Source organism: Clupea harengus, chromosome 2 (assembly GCF_900700415.2).
Source record: "Clupea harengus chromosome 2, Ch_v2.0.2, whole genome shotgun sequence".
Classification (NCBI taxonomy): domain Eukaryota; kingdom Metazoa; phylum Chordata; class Actinopteri; order Clupeiformes; family Clupeidae; genus Clupea; species Clupea harengus.
This window is the reverse complement of record NC_045153.1, coordinates 5,355,083-5,375,710: the sequence shown is the minus strand read 5'-3', so window position 1 is coordinate 5,375,710 and position 20,628 is coordinate 5,355,083. Positions and strand designations below refer to the sequence as shown.

The window sequence follows — 20,628 nt, the reverse complement described above, 5'->3', positions numbered from 1 at the left end:
GATTGAATGACTGACACACATGAGAGTAGGGGAGGCCAGGTTGGGGTTTATAAGGTGAAATACTCTCTGTTAGACCACAGGAATAACAACCTGTTTAGGGTTTATAAGGTGAAATACTCTCCGTTAGACCACATGAATAACAACCTGTTTCCACTTTGCTCTGTGGTTAACCACTGTGAGTGTTTTTGTATTGTAGTTATGGTTATTGTCCACTGGCATGGTTGTTCCAGCACACTTGGAACTTGTACAGTAACATCCTAAAAGTGAAGTGAAGTGATGAGAGTGAAGTGAAGTGAAGTGAGGTGAAGTGAAGTGAGAGTGATTCAGACTCTTCTTGACATTAAGACTGCTCTTCACATTAAGACTCTTCTTGACATTAAGACTCTTCTTGACATTAAGACTGCTCTTCACATTAAGACTCTTCTTGACATTAAGACTCTTCTTGACATTAAGACTGCTCTTCACATTAAGACTCTTCTTGACATTAAGACTCTTCTTGACATTAAGACTGCTCTTCACATTAACTCTTCTTGACATTAAGACTCTTCTTGACATTAAGACTGCTCTTGACATTAAGATTGCTCTTTTGATATGTCTTTACATCAAATGTTTGCTCTTTTTTATTACTGATTGCACTGAATAAAGACAATAGCTGAATTAGTTTATGTGAAATGTCTTAACCAAATGAAATTTGGAATCTCTCTTTTTTTCTCTCTCTCTCTCTCTCTCTCTCACACACACACACACACACACACACACACATCTGAGTCCAAGACTCCTTACAGTTTTAATAAATGGTTGTCAGATGTCCCATTTAATGCATAAATCACAGCAGTCATTTTTGACCGAAGACACATATAGTTATTATCTTGTAAAATGACAGATTTTATTATGCATATTTGATGTTTATTGTCAATGTGAGTTGTTCATTGTTAAAGACATTACCAAATACACAAAATACTAATAGTCCTGAGATGTAGATATGCACTAGTTGTACGTATGTTTTATTTTCTATTTTATTGTGAATTTCCTTCATTTTGGATACAAACGAGTAGAACATCATTAAAAGGAGGATTCAAATCTGAAAGTATACATAATTGCTTACAAAACTGTCATAAAGAGAATGACTTGCCTCTTTAGATAAGTTTAAATCAAAATAAATGAGAATCAAATGTTTGCAAAAAGCATAATTAACATTTCTGTCAGGCCGGTCAATTCTGTAACCATGTTGCATCACCATCAGCATACGTTTAGAAAACAAAAGGAAGTAGTTGAGGAATATCTTTTACAACACATTTCTGTCAAAGATATTTGCCCTTCAATTTGCAATATTTACAGAGTTCAGATCAAGTGACATCTGTGGGACCTCTGGGATTTTCTTAAGGCAACTAACAATACAACCAATTAGTCAGAATGGTTAATGCATGAAGACATTTTAACACCATGAACAAGTCATTATTAACCTGGCAAAAGGAAGTGACATCATCTCTTGCTGTGCTGCTCTACTTTCACTGAAGCTCTCACTGGTAGCATCCTCAGAGGAGAGAGTTTACAGCCAACATTAAAGTATGGAAACACTCTCTCAGTGAAAGTGTGTGTGAGAGTGTGTATATGTGTGTTATTATCAGGGTCAGAGAATGACAACTCTCCTCTGTCCCAGTCCAGCTGCACTCCGATCCTCTGGAGTTTCTGCTTCACTGTGAGGAGAGTGGGGGGCTGTGGTGTAGAGTGTGCTCCATATTTACCATCTTGATGATACACATACCACTGTCCAGTCATGGAGGTATAGTCTCCCTTCCTCTGGAGAGACTCTGTCATCACACCCACCTCCCACCTTGTGTTCTCTCCAACCTCCACATCCCAGCAGTAGGTCCCTGAGTTAAAGCCCTCAGAGCCCAGGATGTCGGCATACTTATCAAACCTCTCTGGGTTATCAGGAAGCTGCTGCCACTCATCATCACTGTCTCTCACACTGGTCAGATCCTCAGACAGGATGAGACATGGGTTTGCAGTGTTGGGATCCAGAGTCACAGGAGCTGCAGAGTGAGAAACACAACTGGTTTAGGTGGAAAGAGCACACAAAAATACATACACATATACAAACTAGAGGTCATTATCTGTATCTGTATTTGTATCTGTTAAACCAACAAAATGATCTGTCTTTGTATCTGGATTCAGATAGAAGGCCAGAAGTGGGTGTGGCATATGCTGGAAGTCATGTTATATCAGGCACATGTTGTATTTCTTAGCCAAATATTCATTGGTAATGCAATTGGTGTATTTTCAAAGCCTCACATTGATTCATTCATTTTATTTATTTAGTATACTTATACTGTACTTTTCCTCTCTTTTTATTTGTATCTAAACTAAGTTTTATGAACTGTCTGAACCCCCCAACTTGTCCAAATTAACCACTTCTCCCTCCATGCTTAACAGGGATTTCCCCACCATCACAGCACAGGTTTGGTCAAACTGTACCTGAGAAATTCATGCATGAGGGTACCCTGTAGCATGGTGAAGAGACAGTTAGGAGCTTACGGAAACCCGTGTTTTCAACAACTGAGTAGGGCAGGAGGTCCTGGCAAATAATTTCACCCAAAGTTTCTGTATTCTGCTTGGCAGTCGGGTGGTTGTGTGTGTATGGTGTTTATGAATTGAACACAGCCGTTATTGGTGGTTGTGGCTGTGTATTATCCACTGCTGGGGGGGCCTGGGCAGACATGGTCACAAAGGGATGTTTGAGATGCATATGGTTATGCATTACTGATGTTGTTAGGTGTTTCACATTCCTGCCTTATTATTGTGGCCTTGTATAATCAGCTGCGCTGGTTGTAAAGTGCTCCCAGATAGCACTGGTGGTTTGAGAGGTGCTGTAGAGTTCATTGCTAGGTCCTAAAATAGCATGTGTGTGTTTGTAGGCCCACTTTTATTATATTTATATGCTATTATTCATTGGCTACATAAGCTGTTTTTAATCAATGACATTGTGTGAAACCTTAGCTAGTCTACTAATATGAAAGAAATAGTCTAGTCTTAATCATGGCCAGAGGACACATATTTAACATGTTTTATACAATTACCTTTACTCCAGATGCTGTACCAGGTTAGTGTTTTGAAAGTGTCTTACAGATAATGGCATTGCTTTGTCTTATTGAAGTGTATGCTGCCAGTTCACACACACCTGACCTCACCAACTGCTGCCTACACTCATCTGATAATGAAGAAATAGTTCTTCACGCAAATAGAACTTTAAAGATTCAGGCATCAGCCGTCAACGTACTACTTGCTGATTTTCAGTTGATGAACTTCGTTATGAGCAGTGAACAGGAATTATATGAAATATGAGAATCAAAGGCTCAAAACCTGTTGCCAGCAGTCATTATTTTTTTTAGCGGTCATTATAAAGAATGGGATGATCCATTCAATTCAATGGAACTTTCTGCAACATTCTGAGGATAAAATGGTTTAATGCATGAGACCAATTTCCAATAACCTAATAAATGCACTGACTAAAGGTGAAAAACATTTGATGATTATTATAGCGTCATTGTCTAAAATTAGTCTCTCTGTCTCTTTCTTTCTTTGTGTCTGTGTGTCTGTCTGTGTCTGTTTCAGTCAGTTCTCACTGCATTGGACAGTCCCATATTAAGTCTTTTTAAAACAGTAGGGTGAGACAAGAAAGCTAACCGAGTTCAGGCAGGAGCAACACAGTTCCTTTCATTTCCTTTAGTCCATCAGTGAGGAAAAAAACATTGTTGCACTCCTAAAAGAAAACGTTGGTCATGCACGACAAAAGAAAATGTCTTAAGCGTACTGGTACGTACTGAAAACAGGCTGCATTACCACACACACTGGCACATCCATAGCAATGGAAGATGACATGTCCTCCGTTTATCGACATGGGAGAACGATACAGTTTACTGGAGAAACAGTTCACTGGAGCATCCTTAATAATACTTGTTCAATTGCGTTCAACTCACTTTAACAATGTCTTCTGTTTTAGCTTTACTGTATCCTTATCAATTCTTAAACTCAACTGTAATATCCCACACAATTCTGACAAATTTTATTTTTCACCCGTAGACCTGCGTCTACACACTCTTCATCACTTCCGCTCTCCTCCAGTTCCCCCTTCCGCTTGGCAGCTCTTTTGATCTCTTCACTTGTCTTCAGATTTCTTTGGAGGTTCTTTCTGCTCTTATTTATGTAAAGCACATTGAATTGCTTGTCTGTCTGTCTGTCTGTCTCTCTCTCTTTCTCCCTATGTAAAGGTGTATTTGCGTTTGAAAGAGATATATTTCTTTGGTCGGTTCGTTTTGCTCTTATTTATGCAAAGCACATTGAATTACCTCCGTGTATGAAATGTGCTCTATAAATAAACTTGTGTCCGTCGATCCATCCATCCACACTATGTGAGTGTGTGTGTGTGTGTGTGTGTGTTTTGTGTTTGAAATGGATGTATACACTTACTGTATTGAACAATCTCCTGCATCTTCTCCCAGACTCTGAACTTCAGGTTGCCCAGGTGTTTTGCCACATTGATCAGAGCTCCTGAAACCCTCTCTGGATCCTGCAGTGTGCACTGGGCTCTGGAATAACATTCAGGAGTCAGTGCTGCTGTGGGTTTGGGTTCAGAACCACAGAGAAGAGAGAGACAGGAGGCAGATCACTCACCTTTCCACTGTGCTCTTGTAGTTCTGTGAAAAACACCAAAGTACAAAAGATGTAAAGCATTGACATTAACGCTTTAAATTAAACGTTAAATTCTCCTACACTAACAACTTAAAGGAAACTTAAACAAACTATCAATGCCAGTAATGCTTCCAGGATCTCAACACTACCATTAATTAATGAATCAAGTAATATGAAAAACAGGAACTTCTAAATCAGAATTACTTGCCGTCTTTATGGTTAAGTGAATTGGTTTGTCAGATTATTATAAACTACTATAGAACCTGTAATCCTGAGTGTGTTTACATAATGCATAGCTTTTTAGCCACTGACCCATTCATGGAAACCTATATTATTATCATTTCCATACATACAGTGTATAAACCTGTTTTATTAGTGGAATCAGAAATGATTTACTCCTGTTAAAGACACTGCTTTAGGAAAAAAGAAAAACAAGACCAGTTCTTACCTGCAGGAATGTGTTGTCCTCATTTATCAACTCCTCTTCTATGGCTCTGATTGTGTCTGAAAGAGATGAGATCTCTCTGCTCATCTTCTCAATCTTCTCCTTCATCATCTGACTATTCTGCTCCTCTTCATCCCTCAGTGCAACTAACCTGGCTGCCTCTTCATCTTGTAGAAACTGGTGCAGCTTCTTAAACTCCTCCTTGATCTGTTTCTCTGTGTGCTGGGTCTGAGTCTGGATGATCACACACACAGCAATACAAAAGTTATTTTTCTTGTTGCTGAAAAGAAAACTCCTGTGTCTAATCTGGTCCATATCTCACCTTAATGTGCGCTGCTGTTTGGTCACAGATGAGTTTAACTTCTTCAAAGGTCTTGAATTTATTTCTTAGGGGCTCCAGTTTGATCTTGAGTTCCTCCTGAAATACACACACACTTTACTGGGTAACAACTACTGCAGTAGACACAGGTTTGCACTCTACTGGTGTTGACATTGAGTAATTATGGATTATGAATAGATAACATTATGTGTAAGCATTATTAAACTCATCTGAGCATTCATACCTTAACACCTAGTGCAGCCTCATTGATGGGACTGAAGTTGTGTGTTTTGTGTGTGTTTGAGTCCCGACACACATAACACACAGGCTGCTTATCATCTAAACAGAAGAGCTTGAGTTTCTCAAGATGTGTTTTTTAGAGCCCATCACCAGTATTACCAGAGTAGACTCTTACCTTACAGTCCAGTGCTGCTTCATCTATGGGACTGAGGTTGTGATTTTTATGTTTCTTTGAGGTCTGACACACCACACACACAGGCTGTTTATCGTCCAGACAGAAGAGCTTGAGTTTCTCACTGTGCAGACTGCAGAGCACCTCAGACCCTGCTGAATCTCTCTGACTTCTCTCCTGTAAGAAGGTCCCACACAGGTTCTTTAATGTCAGACTGACTGGAGGATGTTCCATTGAAGATATTCCCCTGCAGACTGGACATTCTCTGGATCCTTTGGTTTCCCAGAACTGCTGCAGACAGGTTTTACACACACTGTGACTGCATAAGAGGACGACAGGGTCCTTGAAGATGTCACAGCACACAGGACAAGATAAATCCTCTTCGGAGAAAGGTTTCGATGCCATAGTCTTGTTACCGGTTGACTCTGTTTTGCAATGGCAGCTTAGACAGTTTGCTTTCACTTTCACACACGTTTACAGTTTGAAAATCATGTCAGTCTCTGAACAGGAAAACACAACATACTAAAGTCACAAGGCTGTCAGCTTCATACTCATGTATTTGAAACAAGAATGGTTGGTTTGTTTGTTGAGTATAAAAGTATACCAGAGAACTCATACCTGTTCAAAGTTCGCTGAAAAACAGTCACGAGTCCGTCGTCTCAGTTTCCCACTTCCTTGTTTAAAAACGTTGAGGCGAGCCAGAGGGAGGGACTTTGGTTGAAAAGGATTCCGATTGGCCAGCTCAGCTACACCATTAGAGAGAGAGAGAGAGAGAGAAAGAGAGCACATTTTCATCGATCCTGTTGTGATGTTTGACAGGTGTAAATTACTCCATGACTTGTTATATACAGTTTACTCACAGGAGGGATGAGTTTCTGAAATGCCCTCAGTCTCTACTTCAAAGTGTTCGCCATGAACAAATGAGCAAAGCAAAAAATTTACATATTTGACAAGTGAAAGTGCAACGTGATTGTTCGGTCTTTTCTCATGTGGTTTTATATCAGATTTAGTTTGAAGACCTGGAGTTTCACACAAGTTAATGTATTTGCAGTCATGGCTACCGAGATTTTCAGCTGACGGTGAGAAGGACACGGACTCTCCCATCAAATGTTCTGCGTTGTTCATCGGCTAGCATCAAGGGAGTCAGCAGCATTTTGAGAGTGGGGGGGGGCATATTTTTTTTGGGGGGGGGGGGGGGGGGGGGGGGGGTCTGGGGGTCCTCCCCCCGAATTTTTTTAGAGATGTAAATGCAATTTCCCGCATTCTGGTGCATTTACCATGTTTTTAGATAGAAAATGATGTTTTTCCTTGGAGTCAGCATGGTCTGCAATTACTGACTACTATGTTCTGGTAGACTGGGTAAACCCAGCCCGATCTGCAATCTTAAATACCATTGAGCTTGGTCTGGTGATAGCCAGTACAATGTTTTGGTGTAATACACAGAGGACTGAGACTGACAACTTTGGCACTTTATTCTCCATTTAATGAGAGCAAAAGATTTAAAAGGAGGATTTAAAAAGTCGTTAGAAAAACTAGCATGTTACCTGATTGTAGTGAGGGCAGTAGAGGGGAAGATGGTTATACCCCAAATTATAGTCCGACTACGCCACCCCAGGGAAAACTTACACCAGTAAGCCCCAGGGAATACTTCAAAGTAATTGTCAGTATGCGGTTTATTATACTAGTACTTTCAGTTTATACACCAAGGCAAAAACAGGTTCGAAATGCACGAGGCGACAGACGGGATTCCAGTTCAAGAATGTTTATTAACAACTGAGGGAAGGGAGAGTGGGAGTGAAGAGGTGGATCATGAAATAACCTGCAACGAGACTGACAAGTTAGCAAGATACAAAAATATATTTATTGAATATCATTTGTCAGTAAGGCTAAAACAGGGAAACTAGTAGACTAGAGTCTAGGCAGTGCTAAGTAGGACTTACCTGAGGGAGGCAGACTAGCAGACGGCGTGCTCTTGGATCCACACCGCTCACAAGTGCACACACACTCAAAGAAGTGGTTATAAGGTGAACTATGACACGGCAAGCAACCCACAGCACACTGCACACACAGCACAATCACGGCACACCCACAGCACACTAACCAGCTTGATACACCCGCATGCAGTGACAGGGGCCCACCACCAGGTGCCTAGCCTCCCTCTGGAAGCACCTAGCAACTGCTTAACAAATAAAATGAAAACAATTATTGCACCAGGGGATATCAACAGTCCATCCTAAGCATGAAACACTCAGACAGTAATAGCAATCATGTATCGAGGCTAACTACAGACCAGAACAAACAACAAGCATGCACCAGGACAGCTACAGCGCCACCAGCCTTATGCCCAGTCACATGCAGACAGAACACACACTAGACAGAAGCATTACTCCATTGGAGTGGACAAGATGGTACAATGCTCAGACAAAAAGAACATAACAAAGAAAACGAAAACCCAGCTCAGATATATGTCAGACCAGCATGCACAACAACAGTTTGGCAGAGTCACGAGCATGCTGAATCACACACGCATTGTCAGGCTTAAACAAAACAGCAGCACCTTTGTGATCAGGCAGTTATCAGACAGTTATCAGACGGTTATCACAGGAACGACGAGGTCAGCGGCGAAGTACGGTTCCTCACTAATAAACAGATGCGCTAATTAGAGCCAGTGTGAAAAGAGGCTACTCCTCCAGCGTTAATGAAAATAGGAAAGGCATACCTGAACATGCAGGGACAAGGACATACCGAAGGCGAGCGTCAGAGGGAAGGCTAGGAATACAGGGCTACAAAACAAACACGAAAAGGTAAGCCCAAAAGTAATGGGTAAAAGTTGTACCACTCGCCAGCAAACAAACACCTACCCGGCAAATCAGGAAAGCACCTCAACAGGAGAAGGGGTGTGGTTACAGACACCGTAATGCACGCACACAACGTCTGGTCCTTTTATCTCCATCTAAGTGGAGGTTATCAGTGACTAGGCTGACGATAGTTGGGCTGATTGAATGTGAATGTAAAAGCAGGGAGTGTAGGTGTAACAACACCACCCTACCACATAACGTTAATTCCAGATAAGCTAACGGTTGTTTTGGCAATGAAAGAAAACCATCAGCATTTTATTTTTGTAGCTAGTTGAAAAAAACATCCTGGTCATCGCTTTCTGCCCGAAACAGACGCCTAGGTCTGAACACAGTCAAAAGCACAACATATTTCAGACCCAGATTAAGAAATCAACAAATTCTGTTCCACTTGTAATGGGTAAATAAAGTATGGTATTGCCTAGTGCTCGTTGTAGGTAAATAGCTTGCTTATCTAGCTATAATCATAATGTTTGCAGAAGGATCTTTGTGACTTAATGCTAGTATAGCCAGAGAATGTCTCATAAGGGTGCTTTGGCCACTAAAGGGAAAACTTGGGCAACTCTGACTTACTTTCCTCCTCCTCGAAAAAAACATCCTTATGTCCATCTCGTCTGTGGAACAGTCAATGTCTGAAACCAAGTGCTAGCAGCTAGAGCGACACTTTGATCAAAGAGTATGGGGGTTGAATCTGCGTGCGTGATGAGGCTGTATTTGCAGGAAAATGCGGGGTGGGTTTCCTCCTACTGATAAAGTGGAACGGATTTGATTGTGAAGCAATGGAAAGAACGCTGGACTAGTAGACCAGTCATGCACTAATATTTTGATGGCAAATGTGGGGGGGTCCAAACTACTTTTTTTTTAAAGTGAGGGGGACGTGACCCCCCAAGTTATATTTTGGCGACGCCCATAGCTAGCATACACATTCAGAAGGTCCTGATGAACATTACACCATCTTAGCTTCTTTGGTACAAAGAGAATCCACATTCTCTGTCAAACAACTTCATCAGTGAAAGGTCCTTAGAATTGAAACAGTCAACAATATCAACAGACTGTATACACACACACACACACACACACACACACACACACACACACACACACACACTGCAGTCAACAATATCCACAGACTGTACAGACAGTTGGAGTTCAGGAACAGCAGCCCCCCGTTTGCACTATTAAATCTATGGTAGCGACCCGGCCCGCTGTCTCGAGCTTTGATCACTGAATCTTGTCTGTGTCCTTCTAATGGTACTTGAGAGTCTTGAACTCATCCATGTTGAGTTTGCCCATGTGATTATCAGTGTGTCCTGAACAGAGTTTATCCAATGATAATGATAATGGACTGATATAAGAAACAGGCTGAGATGATTGATAGAGACAGAGATACTTTATTAATCCTGAGGAAAAGTTAGGAACCAGCAACACCTTCAGCATTCACATGCAATCCTGTTATGTGTCATGTTCTGTTATCCCCCTGCCTAAAGAGTCTCTTACTGATCAGATGGCTTCATTTAATGATCAGATGGCTTTATTTACTGATCAGATCCATTACATGCTCTCATGAGATATTACACCTTATATCACATGATGTGCTGTGAATTACTGTGATCAATTTGTCCCTGAGCTGAAAGTCTGTCTTTCTCAGTGGATTCTGATTGGTAGAAATGATATCCAACTGACTTACCTGACTACATTATTAACAGAACCAGTTTTTATCACTACGGCTCATCGCTAGAGATTGGAGCTTCATTCATGTCCACTGATCCTTTACCAGCAAGTGCTTATCTCAGTGTGAGGAGAAGAGGCAGCTAGAGCCAATCCCAGCCTGCATTAGTGTCTGAGCATGTGTGTGTACACATATGTGTTTGCGTGTATGTATGTTTATGTATGTGTGTGTGCATATGTGTGTGTGTCTGTATGTGCGTGGGAATGTGTGTGTGCGTGGGAGTGTGTGTGGGAAGGTGTGTGCATATGTGTCTGTGTGTGTCTGTGCGTGTGTATGTGCGTGGGAGTGTGTGTGCATTCATATATGTGTGTGTGCATTAAGTGCGTGGGAGTGTTTGTGTGTGTGTAGAATCTTTCTGCTCCACTGTGTTTCCCCATTCATGTGGCACAAGTCCACAAGAGCTCTGGTAGAGGAGGAATCTGATCAACCAGCTCTACAGTGTTCTAAACAGAGCAACACAGTTCTCTTATGACTGCTGGTCTACAGTGTTCTAAACAGAGCAACACAGTTCTCTTATGACTGCTGGTCTACAGTGTTCTAAACCAGGGGTCTTCAACCGGGGGTCCGCGGAGGTACTGCAGGGGGTCCGCCAAATTATTTCATCTGAAGCATTTTTCCCTCTTCCAAAAATTTTAAACGTCCAATAGGCTACATAAACATAAACAGATCGTACCAATTGCTTTCTATTCGTTTATAAAATAAGACATAGGCTACCCATACATCTTCACGCGATCATTTGATTACCATGGCAACATATGCACTTTTAGCTACATTTAGCTATCTGGTGCCAAAACACGTTACCTGCCATAACCATACAATTTAAAAGTGTTGTAATATCTCGGAACAAAAGCTCCACGTCATACAGCACTGATGGCGGTTGAGATGATCTACCTTCAGAGGATGCCAACATGCCTTAATACCCCAAAACGCAAACTGGAGAAAACACGTAAATATTCAAATAATTATCTGAAGTTTGGCTTCACCTACAAAGAGACCGATGGTGACGAACTACCAGTGTGCGTGGTTTGCTCTTCCGTGCTATCAAACGAAAGTATGAAGCCATCAAACCTGCAACGACACTTAGACTTAGAGACAACCCATGCTCACTTGAAAGAAACACACATTTAATATTTCCCGTTTAAAATCTTTTGAGGGCCAGCAGACAATCAGCCACAGTTGGCGAGCTAGCTTTAAAACCCTCTTATCAAGTTGCATTACGTGTCGCTCAGACCAAAACGCCATAAATAATTGCGGAAAATTTTAATATTGCCAGCAGCTAGTAATATGTGAAAAACGATGTTTGGGAAGGAGGAGTACGTAAACCAAACTGAAAACCATCCCTTTGCTTTTTTCCCCTTTCAATTGATGAATTGGCAGCTGATGTGAGGGCACAACTAGTCGCGAAACTCCCGAAAGCAGATTATTTTGCACTACAATTAGATGAATCCACAGGCGTGTCAAACGACCCTCAGCTTTTAGCGTTTGTGTGGTTGTCGACCAAAATGAGATGCAGGAGGAATTTATATTCTGTAAGCAGCAGCTGCATGGACGTACAACGTGAACATGATATACCCTGGCCAAAATGTGACGGGATGTGCACAGACGGTGCAAGAGCCATGTGTGACGCACTGAATGCTTCATAGGGAGAATCTTGTTGCCAAAGACATGAGTGAGGAATTGTCAAACGTCAGGCCTCTCACTAAGTATGAGATATTTCATCCATACTTAAGCTTCTCAAGCTACTCAATTATTTGTGCCCCCCCTCATTGAATACAGAGTAATGGCTAACTGTAAGGGAGAAAAAAAAATCATAAAATTATAAACAGAATTAATTAAAACGAGTTGTGTGTTACAAATTATGTAACATTATGTTCAAACATGTGTAGGGGAGTGTGTTTGTGTGTGTGTGACTGACACTTAGTTCCAGATAAAATATATGAATATCAGTTCTAAATTTGGGGCGGCGGGGGTGGGGGTCCCTGCTCAGTGTCTCTCTCAGCCAAGGGGTCCTTGGGCTGAAAAAGGTTGAAGACCCCTGTTCTAAACAGAGCAACATAGTTATCTTATGACTGCTGGTCTACAGTGTTCTAAACAGAGCAACATAGTTCTCTTATGGCTGCTGCTATACAGTGTTCTAAATAGAGCAACATAGTTCTCTTATGGCTGCTGCTCTACAGTGTTCTAAACAGAGCAACATAGTTCTCTTATGACTGCTGTCACTGAAGGTCAACAGGAAGTTGGTGTCCACAGAGGCTGAGTGCAGATCAGTCGCATAAAAAGCGACTTTTTCCCAGAGATTTGAACATTAAGTGTTTGTGTGTTTAAATGTTGACATCACAGATGTATATCCCTGTAATAATTTATTGTACAGGTTGTAATTTATTTGACATGAGAACTATCAGGATTCAGCACTTATAATGAATTCTGATGCTTAGTGATCCTTAGTGTCCATGAATTATTCTTTGTACATTTACATTGACCACCCAATGGAAGAATAAGACAATAAGGACAATAAGAAATTAATATTGCAGATAAACACCTTATGAAGCAGAGACGCAATGAGCTCTATAGGGAATAGGGTGTGTGTGTGTGTGTGTGTGTGTGTGTGTGTGTGTGTGTGTGTGTGTGTGTGTGTGTGTGTGTGTGTGTGTGTGTGTGTGTGTGTGTGTGTGTGTGTGTATCTCCAGTATTACCAGAGTAGATTCTTACCTTACAGTCCAGTGCTGCTTCATCTATGGGACTGAAGTTGTGGGTTTTGTGTGTTTTTGAGTCTCGACACACCAGACACATAGGCTGTTTATCCTCCAGACAGAAGAGCTTGAGTTTCTCACTGTGCAGACTGCAGAGCACCTCAGACCCTGCTGAAGCTCTCTGACTCCTCTCCTGTAAGAAGGTCTCACACAGGTTCCTTAACGCCATGTTAGGAGGGTAGAAGTCCTTTGAGCACTTTCTCCTGCAGTAGGGACATTCTCTAGATCCTTTGGTGTCCCAGAACTGCTGCAGACAGGCTTTACACACACTGTGAGCACAGGTCAAAAGGACAGGATCCTTGAAGAAGTCACAGCACAAAGGACAGCAGAGATCCTCTTCAAGTTTAGACGCCATTTTGTCTTTACACTACACTGTCCTGTCTGAAGGCTGTTTGAGCAGATTTGCTTTCACTTTCAACAGTCTGAGTCGAGTCAGTCCCTAACTCTGAGTCTTCCCTGTTTCAAACTTGAATCCACAAGAACTTCAGCCTCACCAGCTTCACTTTAAGCCCAAACTGTTTTCCTCTTTAGTCTAAACACAGTTTTTAAAAAAGGTTCTAATAAACGTTTCCCACATGAACATGACAGCGTCTAGTGGAGGACGGAGAATCAACCTGCAACTTCATTTCCTCCTCTGGTGTCAGTCAGTCAGAGGGCGGGACTATGGTAAAGAATTATTCTGATTGGTCGGCCGTAGTTGCCAGACCAGTTCCCCTATCACTGCTGCCAATGACTCCTCTGGAGTTCAGTTCAAAGTCCCAGTTGTGGGTGTGGACTGTACCTGTCAGAGACTCAGAGACTGACCCCAGATCAGTGATGTACACACAGGTTTTGATCCTGAAATTCAGGTTAAAAGTAGACAGGCAACACGTTCCATGCGTGGTCTGCAGGAATAATTTGCTTACAGCTATTTTGGAATATATGTAGACATATTACAATTTAATATTAATGTGGAGAAAAAAAATAAGATATTGAATAAGGTGTCTACAAGTCACATGCAATCACACTGATATCATGTGTTTTATTGTGTTCATCATTAAACTGCAGTTAAAAGACATGCACTAGACACTCACACTAACACTGTGCTGTTCTAACTGAAACTTGAGTTTTAGTTTTTTGTTTTTTAAATCACACACATGTAATATGAATTAATTATTGATCTTGTCTGATCTTAACTGTAACAGTATGCACAGTCTTATTATTGTGGTGTGTAGAGCCTGTTGAATGTCTGCTGTTCTCAGTGAGTGGAGTGAGTGAGGGACAACATGGGAATCAGAAGTAATGAGGGAATATGAGTAATGATAGTTTATGGAAAGGGAATATCACCAGTATGTGTGATATGATTCAGATTAATATGGGGAATATGAGTAATGTTATTATATGAAAAGGGAATATCACCAGTATCTGTGATGTGATTCAGACTAATATGGGGAAAACGAGTTGTACCAATGGATATAGAAAGCGCCTATAGTATTAGTATATGCCAGTGGTTCTCAAAGTGTGTGTTCGTGTGTGTCTGTGCATATGGGTTGCGCGGGGTGGGGCGCGATGTCACAGACGGAGAAAAAAGAAAACGTCGCCGAACTGGTTAGTGAAAGCTCCCTCCGTGGCAAAATGCAAGGGGCTGGACTGACACAAACAAATCAAATACACACTTTCGTTTCTGATCCACCAATTAAAACGGAGAGTTATCATTTGAATGCGAGTTGCACTCCCTCCAGGGAGACACGGTGCACAGTGTCTATTTTAATAAAGACAGTCGCGCAATAACTTCGGATAACTTCAAATGGAGTGAACTGAAGTCAATGCTGGACACCGTAAACCTAAAAATAACTGAGTCTAAAGAAAAAAGTTTTCGGATAGCTTGACTCCGGTGCTTTGGGTTTCTTTTCGTAGTCAGCATCGCTGATTATTTTCCCGTTACCACTTGGAATTTTTCTGCGTGTTATCGGTATCATCGCTTTCCGGTTTGGGGGACGTTAAGACAGCGACCTTGCTTTTGGTGTTGCTCCGGGCTTGTGGCTCGGATAGTTCGATTCTGTTCACCGGATTTGACTGAGCTCCGTCGAGCTTCTGGACATCTGTTGAAGTCTCTAGCCTTGGCGTAGGCTATAGCTTACTGTACTGTGCTGTGTTAGATTTAGCATTTGTTGTCTTAAATACTCGAATGCCCGTGGAATTATGCTGGAACTCCCATTACTTTGTATTATGTCAGAATAGTCAGTAGTAGCCTGTTTCCCCCCAGCACAGTCTGTAGCAGCTGGAGCAGCACGGAGAGTCCGCTGTAGGAAGAGGGGTCATGGTTGATTTGAGGACTGATATGTCTGACTCATGTCGTTCGGATGGCTGGTGGACAAATCTAATAAGTGTCCAGTTTTATATAATGATGTGCCTCTCCAGCAGATATATCGTTACAGTTTGAGCTCTATACTAGGAATAAAGTATACTGTTCAGTTAGTTGGCAATGATATGGTATAATCTGTAGCCTATCATTTCTTCGAGACATGCGCACTGGCTACTGTTTTGAAAAATGTTAAGAAAAATGTGCCAAATCTTCTCTGCCTGGTCACACACGGCTTGTCATCATTAGAGGCAATCTCAATGCATAGAGATATCGAGCAGAGATTCTGCAACCAGTGGCAATCCCATATCTCCACAGTCTGGGACCGAACTCTATCCTCCAAGATGACAACGCTCGCCCCCACAGAGCGGGGTTTATCAGAGACTACCACCAGAATTTGGGAGTGGAGAGGATGGAATGGCCTGCCTGCAATCCTGACCTCAACCCCATTGAACACTTGTGGCATCAGCTTGGGCGTGCCAGAGTGACCAACAGAACCACGTTGGCTGACTTGCGACAAATGCTGGTTATAAAATAGGGGATAGGCTATGTGATTGAATAAATCCCAAAAGGAACTCTATGCTGATATAATGAATAGGTGACAATCGCCACAGATTGTCCGGTAAGAACAAGAATGGATGTCAAGTTCCAATGATGACGGTGTTTATTGTGCACACACACTGCAAGACATGAAGTGGTTGATATGAAGATTGAATAGATGAGCCCGTGTATTGTAATATAATTATCCGTGTGTGGCGGGGTGGTGCACTTAGCATTAAATGGTCTCAGAGAATGTTAGGACCAGGTCTCATGCTAGTTGTTTCCGACTACGCCACTCACAGATGGGGTGAGAGACCCTCAGTTGAGCATACTATAATTAGGACTAGGTTCCCTGCACAGTTCCTGTCCAATCAAAAGAACTTAGGCAGAGGCCGTGGTATAAAAAATATAAATACAATGTTTATTAAATGCACAGTAGTAAAATCAGATGGATGTACATCCTATTAAAATAGCAAACACTAACAACAGGGGCGTGATTGTGGGCCTAATATACCTGGGCCTTTAGCTTAGAATGGCACATGGTTTGGTGAACTCCCAACCTGGGGAACGCTACAACACACGTGATTTAGGAATACAAATATATAACCACACCAACTCTTATCTGCATATCACATCTAAGTATCACTGCAAACATTAGGCATTGTAGGACAAACACTCCGTGCAAAGTGTAAAAATGCGTCGCCAGGTTAGTAAGCCTAGCCTAATCAAGGCTCTAAATGCATATAAACCCCCAAATAAGCACACAAAACAGCCCCTTAAACAAACAAAACAGAAAGAAATCAAACAATGGAAAACTAATAGGGGAAAAACAGTGGCAGTCGCCGGACACCACCTGCGGCAGAAATATCCACATTAACTACACAAACCACACAGCATCAGTGTATGGAGGACCAAACCTGCCATATTTACAAATGAATGAATGAATAAATAAATGTCCACATCAAATAACAATATCACAATAAATGTCCACAATAAATGTCCACAGTGCACAATGTTCTGAATGACTTAACAAAACATACCGAGGGCTGTTGATTTTCTAACCCCGCTACTCCACGCTTGTCCACCGTCGTGTCAAGCGAAGGAGGCTGTCGCTACGTGGGAAATACACATTAAGCTACATCAAGCCATCACACCATAAAAACATGCAAACTACTACAAATATAATGAGGGTTACCAGCCTACCTGAGACCACACGGAGCCAATGCCTAAAGCGTTAGGTAAACCGCAGAACAAACAATTGCCTCCAGTACTACGTGCCAATTTAAACTATCGCGGGTCTGAAGGAAACGGCACGTCAGCCATGGGCTGCCAAGGACTCCTGGGTCCTAAAGCTACCCGGTTACACGTGTAAAGGACTTCTATCACACATGAATCCGTGGTTTCTATGAATGACATGAATAACAAATATATACAAATATTAACAATTATACAACAAGAATGAATATAGTATATGTGGTATCGTGATTATCTGGTTCATATAGATACTATTGCAATACCACCCCACTCCATCAGGAGGTACAGTTAACCCTGGAGGTCAAGACATTGACAGTAGATTAAGCAGAGACCTAACCTGAGTGATGTATGTTATCTACAACCTCTGTGCGTTCTTATATTAAAATACTGAAGATGGTCCTCTGGAGTGAATCCTTATTTAATGAGAACTAAGTTATCACAGTATACACGATGAATATTACGGCTATAAATACGAATCTGTCCCTTTAATACCGTGCCGTGTAACGGTGAAACATTCCATATCTCCGTAACAACAGTAACTGGTTGAACTGGCCTCGGGGTGAAATGTGAATGCTACAGATGACAATGATGAATGTAAATAACAGATACTATCTACAATGACATGAACGGACTAAATAGCTAAATGACACACATAACAAACACTTACATTCTTGAATGACGCACGGTAGCCTATGAATGATCGCGAATGTCCAACTACTTGACGCTCCTCTCCAGCTTCTATTGACCCACAGCTGGCCAGAGGTGTGTTAAGCTTATATAGGGGAGAGGGGGAATGAGGGGCATGTCAGGGCATGAACTAAAGGGGGACCTTGAAACTAGAAACTGTCTTGAGTTGACCAAATGGTCAGTAAAAATCCGCTGTGCACGAGCCCCACGGAATCCTGGGATCAACTGATTGGTTGACATCTGCTGGACCCCAGGTCCGTGAGTGGCCTGCACAGCAGGGTGCACAGCTGGATGCAGCTGGTGGAGGCAGCCGTTTTAACACTGGTTGAAGAATGGGATGCCATCCCACAGCAGTGTGTGACCAGGCTGGTGACCAGCATGAGTTGGAGGTGCCAGGCTGTTGTGGCTGTGTATGGTTCTTCCACACGCTACTGAGGCTCCTGTTTGTTAAATGAATACATTGTTAAATTGCCAATATGTCTTGTTTCTTTAAACTTCAATCATCCAATCCACCAAACACTAAACAAGAGTCAATGGCAGAAATAATGAATTCATGAATGACAGCTTTCCTCTGTCCCAGTCCAGCTGCACTCTGATCCTCTGAAGTTTCTTCTTCACTCTGAGGAGAGCGGAGGGCTGTGGTGGAGAACGTGTTCTATTTTCACCATCTTTATACCACACAAACCACCATCCACTCATGGAGGTAAAGTTTCCCTTCCGCTGGAGAGACTCTGTCATCACACCCACATTCCACCATGTGTTCTCTCCAACCTCCACATCCCAGTAGTGAGTCCCTGAGTTAAAGCCCTCAGAGCCCAGGACACTGGCATACTCATCAAATCTCTCTGGGTTATCAGGATGCTGCTGTCTCTCATCACTGTCTCTCACACTGGTCAGGTCCTCAGACAGGATGAGATATGGGTGTGCATGATGGTTTGAAACAATCTGTAATAAAAACTCTTAATTAACTCAAAAGGACTCATGACATCCTCCACTCTGCCTACTTGAATGAATACAATGAATTATATTAAGAGTCAAAGAGTAGTTTTCAAATAATTTTACATTTGTTTTGTTTCTGGTCAAAAATGAAAGGGCCTTTGAGATGAATGTCCAAGACTCCTTAGAGTTTTAATAGATGGTAAAGTTGTCAGATGTCACATTTAATGCACAAATCACAGCAGTAATTTTTGACAGAAAACACAACAAGTTATTATCTTGTGAAAATATGACATGCATATTTGATATGTATTGTCAATGTGTGTTGTTCATTGTTAAAGACATTGCCAAATACACAAGATACTAATAGTCCTGAGATGTAGATATGCACTAGTTGTACGTATATTTTATTTTCTATTTTATTGTGAATTTCCCTTATTTTGGATACAAACGAGTAGAACATCATTAAAAGGAGGCTTTAAAATCTGAAATTATACATAAATGCTTACAAAACTGTCATAAAGAGAATGACTTGCCTCTTTAGATAAGTTTAAATCAAAATAAATGAGAATCAAATGTTTGCAAAAAGCATTATTAACATTTCTGTCAGGCCGGTCAATTTTGTAGCCATGTTGCATCACCATCAGCATACGTTTAGAAAACAAAAGGAAGTAGTTGAGGAATATCTTTTACAACACATTTCTGTCAAAGATATTTGCCCTTCAATTTGCAATATTTACAGAGTTCAGATCAAGTGACATCTGTGGGACCTCTGGGATTTTCTTAAGGCAACTAACAATACAACCAATTAGTCAGAATGGTTAATGCATAAAGACATTTTAACACTGTGAACAAGTCATTATTAACCTGGCAAAAGGAAGTGACATCATCTCTTGCTGTGCTGCTCTACTTTCACTGAAGCTCTCACTGGTAACATCCTCAGAGGAGAGAGTTTACAGCCAGTATCAAAGTATGGAAATACTCTCTCAGTGAAAGTGTGTGTGAGAGTGTGTAGATGTGTGTTATTATCAGGGTCAGAGAATGACAACTCTCCTCTGTCCCAGTCCAGCTGCACTCTGATCCTCTGGAGTTTCTGCTTCACTGTGAGGAGAGTGGAGGGCTGTGGGGTAGAACATGCTCCATATTCACCATCTTTATACCACACATGCCACAGACCACTCATGGAGTTATAGTCTCCCTTCCTCTGGAGAGACTCTGCCATCACACCCACAAGCCACCATGTGTTCTCTCCAACCTCCACATCCCAGCAGTGAGTCCCTGAGTTAAAGCCCTCAGAGCCCAGGATGTCGGCATACTTATCAAATCTCTCTGGGTTATCAGGAAGCTGCTGCCACTCATCACTGCCTTCACCTCCATCTTCATCACTGCCTTCACCTCCGTCTTCATCACTAACATCATCATCAAACCTCTCTGGGTTATCAGGAAGCTGCTGTATCTCATCACTGAGTCTCACACTGGTCAGATCCTCAGACAGGATGATATCTGGGAGTGCACAATGGTGTGACACAATCTGTAATAAAAACTCTTAATAAACTCAAAAGGACTCATGACATCCTCCACCCTGCCTACTCGAATGGATAAGATTAATCATATTAAGAGTCAAAGAGTAGTTTTCAAATAATTTTACATTTGTTTTGTCTCTGGTCA

At 41.7% G+C, this 20,628-nt stretch overlaps 1 protein-coding gene and 1 long non-coding RNA gene across 2 annotated transcripts; both read right to left on the bottom strand.

Moving 5' to 3' along the window:
• Positions 1-1,369: 1,369 nt before the first annotated feature.
• LOC105905645 (E3 ubiquitin-protein ligase TRIM39-like) lies at positions 1,370-13,942 on the bottom strand. The gene is made up of 6 exons (XM_042709582.1): positions 13,162-13,942; positions 5,460-5,555; positions 5,141-5,371; positions 4,675-4,697; positions 4,471-4,589; positions 1,370-2,036 (listed from the first exon to the last, which is right to left on the bottom strand). Exons 1-6 carry the CDS (start codon positions 13,555-13,557, stop codon positions 1,483-1,485), a joined length of 1,419 nt encoding a protein of 472 aa, XP_042565516.1. The 5' UTR covers positions 13,558-13,942; the 3' UTR covers positions 1,370-1,482.
• Positions 7,891-8,917, bottom strand: LOC116223681. The gene is made up of 3 exons (XR_004165221.1): positions 8,730-8,917; positions 8,588-8,651; positions 7,891-8,507 (listed from the first exon to the last, which is right to left on the bottom strand). It is a non-coding gene; the product is annotated as an uncharacterized LOC116223681 (long non-coding RNA).
• Positions 13,943-20,628: the final 6,686 nt, after the last annotated feature.